This window comes from Salvelinus namaycush, chromosome 16 (assembly GCF_016432855.1).
Source record: "Salvelinus namaycush isolate Seneca chromosome 16, SaNama_1.0, whole genome shotgun sequence".
Taxonomy (NCBI): domain Eukaryota; kingdom Metazoa; phylum Chordata; class Actinopteri; order Salmoniformes; family Salmonidae; genus Salvelinus; species Salvelinus namaycush.
The window spans coordinates 32009987-32016497 of record NC_052322.1 but is presented as its reverse complement, the minus strand read 5'-3'; the positions used below and the strand labels follow the sequence as shown (position 1 = coordinate 32016497).

General features: G+C 44.8%; 1 protein-coding gene across 1 annotated transcript; it reads left to right on the top strand.

The window, feature by feature from the left end:
* Positions 1-251: 251 nt before the first annotated feature.
* Positions 252-4203, top strand: LOC120060761 (interferon regulatory factor 4-like). Its single transcript, XM_039010178.1, has 8 exons — positions 252-659; positions 923-1118; positions 1231-1316; positions 1487-1538; positions 1631-1735; positions 1968-2354; positions 3394-3512; positions 3730-4203. Exons 1-8 carry the CDS (start codon positions 486-488, stop codon positions 3862-3864), a joined length of 1254 nt encoding a protein of 417 aa, XP_038866106.1. The 5' UTR covers positions 252-485; the 3' UTR covers positions 3865-4203.
* Positions 4204-6511: the final 2308 nt, after the last annotated feature.

The following is a 6511-nucleotide window of genomic DNA, read 5'->3' as shown; positions in this document are numbered from 1 at the left end:
GGTCAGCTAAAATTACTTATTCTAATAATGTATTTAGGATAAAAGGGTTTTATTTTTTGTAATCTCACACCTCCCTGCACTCTGGGCGCTAACTGAGCCTATGACATGTAGCCTACAAATCTAGTCGGAAACTGAAAGTACTCTCACATAGATAATCTTTGCTTTAGCCCACGTTTTACTTTCATTTTCATTTAAAAAGGCGCCCTGCGCACTTCTACAGTGCTTGATGATTACTTTCATGGGGACATTTCCATGGTCATATTCGTTGTGCTGAAATGAATACTGGAGAATATTGATATAGCCTAACTGAAACATAGACATTTTATTTTGATAACAATTTATTTTGATTAATAATTTTGTATTAGCATGTTATAGTCTATGTGCAAAGAGGGATCATGTGATTAGGTCTACTTGTGGTCTACACGTACAACTACAACTTTTAGATTTTTTGGTAGTAGCCTATTTGTTTCATATGTATTTTGAAGATGGAGGAGCCGGTCAAGAAAATGCGTTTGAGAGAGTGGCTGATAGCGCAGATAGACAGCGGAAAGTTTGCAGGACTCACCTGGGAGAACGAAGACAAAACTATGTTCAGGATCCCATGGAAACACGCGGCAAAACAGGACTATAGTCTGAACGAAGATGCAGCACTATTCAAGGTTAGAATGTATATTGTTTCTATACAATTTTTCACACAAGATTGTCAGTGTGTCTAGTCCAATTGTATTTAATAGATGGATCAATATATTGATATAGACCTAATTAATGCATTGATTTGGATGTCCATGTGCATATCAGTGCAAGTGTTACTCTTCCTCTATGTTCATCAGCCATTAACGCACTCTGTGTTTCTCTTTCGGCACTCATATCCTTCTCTGTGTGTGTGTGCACGTGTTTATGTGTGTGTTTGTGTCCCTACCAGGCTTGGGCAGTGTATAAGGGGAAGTATCGGGAGGGGAGGGACAAGGCAGATCCCACCACCTGGAAGACTCGTCTCCGCTGTGCCTTCAACAAGAGCACAGACTTCAAAGAAGTCCCAGAGTGCAGCCAGTTAGATGTATCCGAGCCCTACAAGGTCTACCACATCCAGGCAGAGCCAGAGACAGGCAGAGACTCAGGTACCAGTACCTGAAATGTTCAGTCTCCTCATGAAGCTCTGGTGTAGAGAGCTCAGAGCCCTTTATGGGTTAAATGTATGATTATTTACTCTCTATTCCTCCTCTGTCTCAGAATCTCCTCAGCCTGAGAGTCAGGTGATCATGAAGACCAGCCACTCCAGTGTTCCACTGAGGAACATTGTCACACACCATCCACAGGTAACACGGCAGGTTTTCTCTTCAATGCTGTGTAGCAGGTGGATAGTTGCTCCCATCTAGAGGACAATGGTTGCATTAACTTTAGATTTACACATGAATGAAGTTTTGCACATTTGCACTGAATGTTCTACAAGTCAGATCATTTGCTGTAAATATGTGTGTCCCCTCAGTTTGGCTGCAATAGTGAATCAGAGGCCAGGGATGGAAGAGTCAACTACAGAGGTCAGTATCATCCTCCATGTACTTGTGACTGGTATCTGAATAACTGAACAACTTTGAGTCAGATATATTTGTGTGTGTTCTCTCTCATCTAGAGGGCTTGGCAGGGGACCATGTGTACTACTGGTCCAACACAGGGACTCCTCAGAGGGACGGCTCTGCTCCTCTCTCCATAGTCGTCCCTATACCACAGATCTCTGGTAAGACAACCCATACACTGCAGTATCATTCACACTAGAGCCTGGAGGGTCTCTGTAGTGCTGTCACAGCCACGGGAAGTAGGGGTGCTGCTACAGCACTCCCAGAAAAACGGAACAAAAAAAATGCTTTTTCCTGCAGTTTTCTCTTCTACCTGGGTGGTTGATGCTTGATTGATTAATTAGTGTGTGTGTGTGTGTGTGTGTTTGCTTGCGTCTGTGTGTGTGTGTCCAGACTTGCGTGTGCGGGTGTGTCTGTTCTACCAGGGCCAGCTAGTAGTGGATGTGACCACCAGCACCCCAGACGGCTGTTTCCTCCTGCAGGGTCAGGTGCCCCTGGGGAACGAGAGGATCTATGGACCATGCACAGCCCAACAGGTCCCCTTCCCCCCTCCAGGGGTCATCCCTCTGCCCCCGGGCATCGCTGAGGCCATGGGCCGCCTGCTGCCCCACCTGGAGAGGGGCGTCCTGGTGTGGGTTGCTCCAGACGGGGTGTTTATCAAGAGGTTCTGCCAGGGCAGGGTGTACTGGAGTGGCCCTCTGGCCCAACACACAGACAGGCCCAACAAACTGGACAGGGAGAGGACCTGTAAGCTGCTGGACACACCTATATTTCTGAAGGGTAGGGGCCTTACTAAAGCAACTTTTGTGTAGCAAACAGATGTGACATGGTGAGATGGTGACCCTAGCTCCCTACCTATCCCTCTCTTTATCTCTCTATCCATCCTTACCCTTCTATCCCTCCATCCCTCTCCTTATCTCTCTCCATCCCTCCTTTTCTGTCCATCCATTGCTCTCTTTATCTCCCTCCATCCCTCCCCTTCTGTCCCTCCATCCCTCTCCTTATCTCTCTCCATCCCTCCTCTTCTGTACCTTCATTCCTCTCCTTCTCTCTCTCATCCATCCCCTTCTATCCCCCGTCCCTTCATTCCTCTCCTTCTCTCTCTCATCCATCCCCTTCTATCCCCCGTCCCTCCATTCCTCTCCTCTCTCTCTCTCTCTCTCTCTCTCTCTCTCTCTCTCTCTCTCTCTCTCTCTCTCTCTCTCTCTCTCTCTCTCTCTCTCTCTTTCTCTATCTCTCTACATCTCTCTCTCCTTCCCTCTCATTATCTCTCCCTCCATCCCTCCCCCTCTGTTCCTCTATTCCTCCCCTTCTTTCTCTCCATCGCTCCCCCTCTCTCTCTCCATCCCTCCCCTTCTCTCTCTCCATCCCTCCACTTCTCTCTCTCCATCCTTCCCCTTCTCTCCATTCCTCTCCTTATCTTTCTCTCCATCCCTCCCCTTCTCTCTCTCATCCCCTTCTCTCGCTCCATTCCTCTCCTTATCTTTCTCTCATCTCTCTCCTTATCTTTCTCTCATCCCTCTCCTTATCTCTCTCTCCATCCCCTTCTCTCTCTCCATTCCTCTCCTTATCTCTCTCCATCCCTCCCCTTTTCTCTCTCCATCCCTTCCCTTCTCTCGCTCTCATCCCCTTCTCTCTCTCCATTCCTCTCCTTATCTTTTTCTCATCCCTCTCCTTATCTCTCTCTCCATCCCCTTCTCTCTCTCCATTCCTCTCCTTATCTCTCTCTATCCCTCCCCTTCTCTTTCTCCATCCCTTCCCTTATCTCTCTCTCCATCCCCTTCTCTCTCTCTCCATCCCTTCCCTTATCTCTCCACAGAGCTCCAGGACTATATCCAGGGGGCGGGACCCAAACCTCGCTATGAGATTGACCTCTGCTTTGGGGAGGAGTTTCCTGACGCCAGCCAACTGAAAACCAGGAAACTGATCATTGCACAGGTGGCTAATGGGATGGGGTCAGGAGTCACTGTGGATTAGGGAATTCCTGTGCTACATACAGCAACTGCACCTTTGCTGAATCTCATATTGTTATATCGTAATCCAGGTCTTTCCCTGCCAGTCGAGCAGTAAATCGCAGGTATTCCAGTTACCAGCAGAGGTCCTCGTAGTCATAGTCAGTGACAATGTATTCCTGTCTGTGTGTCTTCTTGTGCAGGTGGTGCCCCTGTTTGCTGTCAACCTACTGCATAGGTGTCTGAGGATGGGGACAGAGGGGAGACCACGCCTTCACACACACAACACCATGGGGGAAGAGGGAGAGGGTCAGCCACACCCCCTGCCCCAGCGGTAAGGAGCCCAGGACACCCCTCTGAGTAACCCCTGGGGAACATCACCAGTCCCCCCTGGTGGCCCCTCCTGTCCCAGCTTAGCCAGCCAGGATGAGGGGTGAGTGGAGACTCAAGACACTGTCAGTGTAGGCTTAGTGTATGCCCTGTGGAAAGCAACATATACCTCAACCTTAAGAGCGCAGAGAACAATATGATACGACACAGATAGGAGCAAGTATGCTTGGAACAGATATTTCTCACATAGTTTTCTTAAAGCGATAATCTGCAGTTGCTACATCCATAAAAAAAACTAGAAAAAAGTAGGATATGTACCCAATGATTTTTGAAGAATATAACTTATAAATGTCTCATGAGGTTAGTTCAACAAAATATAAGCTTGTTTTACTCCAATGTTTGTAAATAAAGTAAATGTAAACAAGCACTGAATAGCCTCAAAACATGGTTAAACCTATAATTTTGATATCATGGATGGTCAGTCCTCGCATCAATAGCGCTGTCTATGAATTTGAGATTGGTTACATTCCTCCAACCCTGTAATCTACAGAGAAAGTCATCATTTTGCCAGTATATGTTTGACATCTTTTGTTATTATGTTTTTTCAATGCGTTGTTTAAGCTTTTCTTTTACAGTATCTTGTACAATGTGAAAAACTTCCATTTACCTCATAATCAACTTGTGATTGAAATGTACAGTGTGTTTGGAAAGTATTCAGACCCCTTTACTTTTTTGACATTATGTTACGTTACAGCGTTATTCAAAAATGTATAACATAATTTTTATCCCTCATCAATCTACACACAATACCCCATAATGACAGAAACACCTTATTTACATAAGTATTCAGACCCTTTGCTATGAGACTTGAAATTGAGCTCAGGTGCATCCTGTTTCCATTGATCATCCTTGAGATTTTTCTACAACTTTATTGTAGAACTGTAGTCCAACTGTGGTAAATTCAATTGATTGGACATGATTTGTGAAGGCACACAACTGTCTATATACGATCTCACAGTTGACAGTGCATGCCAGAGCAAAAACCAATCCATGAGGTCAAAGGAATTTAGAGCTCCAAGACAGGATCGTGTCGAGGCACAGATCTGGGGAAGAGTACCAAAAAAGTTCTGCAGCATTGAAGGTCCCCAAGAACAAAGTGGCCTCCATCATTATTAAATGGAAGAAGTTTGGAACCACCAAGACTCTTCCTAGAGCTGGCCGAGCTGGCCAAATTGAGCAATTGGGGGAGAACCCGATGGTCACTCTGACAGAGCTCCAGAGGTCTTCTGTGGAGATGCGAGAACCTTCCTGAAGTACAACCATCTCTGCCGCACTGCACCAATCAGGCCCGACGGTACAGTGGCCCGACGGAAGCCACTCCTCAGTAAAAGGCACATGACAGCCCGCTTGGAGTTTGCCAAAGGCACCTAAAGCACTCTCAGACCATGAGATTCAAGATTCTCTAGTCTGATGAAACCAAGATTGAACTCTTTGGCCTGAATTCCAAGCGTCATGTCTGGAGGAAAACTGGCACCATCCCTACGGTGAAGCATGGTGGTGGCAGCATCATGCTGTGGAGAGGTTTTTCAGCGCAGGGCCTGGGAGACTAGTCAGGATGAGGGAAAGATGAACGGAGCAAAGTACAGAGAGATCCCTTGATGAAAACCTGCTCCAGAGCACTCAGGACCTCAGACTGGGGGCGAAGGTTCACCTTCCAACAGGATAACGACCCTAAGCACACAGCCAAGACAATGCAGGAGTGGCTTTAGGACAAGTCTCTGAATGTCCTTGAGTGGCCCAGCCAGAGCCCGGACTTGAACCCGATCGAATATCTCTGGAGAGACCTGAAAATAGCTGTGAAGTACTGCGTGAAGGGTCTGAATACTTATGTAAATGTGATATTTCAGTTTTTATTGTATATAAATATGCCAAAACTTCTAAAAACAGTTTTTGATTTCCCATTATGAGATATTGTGTGTAGATTGATGAGAAAAAAAGATTTAATACATTGTATAATAAGGCTGTAACTTAACAAAATGTGGAAAAAGTCAAGGGGTCTAAATACTTTCCGAATGCACTGTATGTCAGCCAGTCTAGTAAACATATAAATTGTTTCATGTCCATAATGTGATGTTTGAACCTGTCACAGATGTATAGACCTGATTATAGATCAAATTAATCATTAAAAATTATTAAAAATGATTTAAATAATAAACTTTTCTCTTGTCGTGTTAGAACTAAAGTGTTGGCTATGACATCAATTATTAGTAGTATTAGTGCACACCAGGGGTTGGAACCAGTTCAGGGAACAGAACTGAAACCTGGAAAAGAATCATGAACGAAAGTGATCTATAATGGTTCTGTTCAGAAAAAAGAATGGTTCTGTTCAGAACGAAACAATTGGAAAATGATTTTGGTTTCAACCCCCTGCTTGACTGCTCCCATAGTTTAATGGCAATGTTTTGATTACTGTGGGTCTACAGGAAAGATGGAATTATAATGATATACCATAATATGGGAGTATTGGATGTTCTCTCTTTCCAATGACATGAAGCAAATCAACATCTTATATGGGAAGAAATTCACCTCATTCAGTATAAATCTATAAAGCTTTTTTATTATTATTATTTCTAGCAAACATTATATAACAGACAC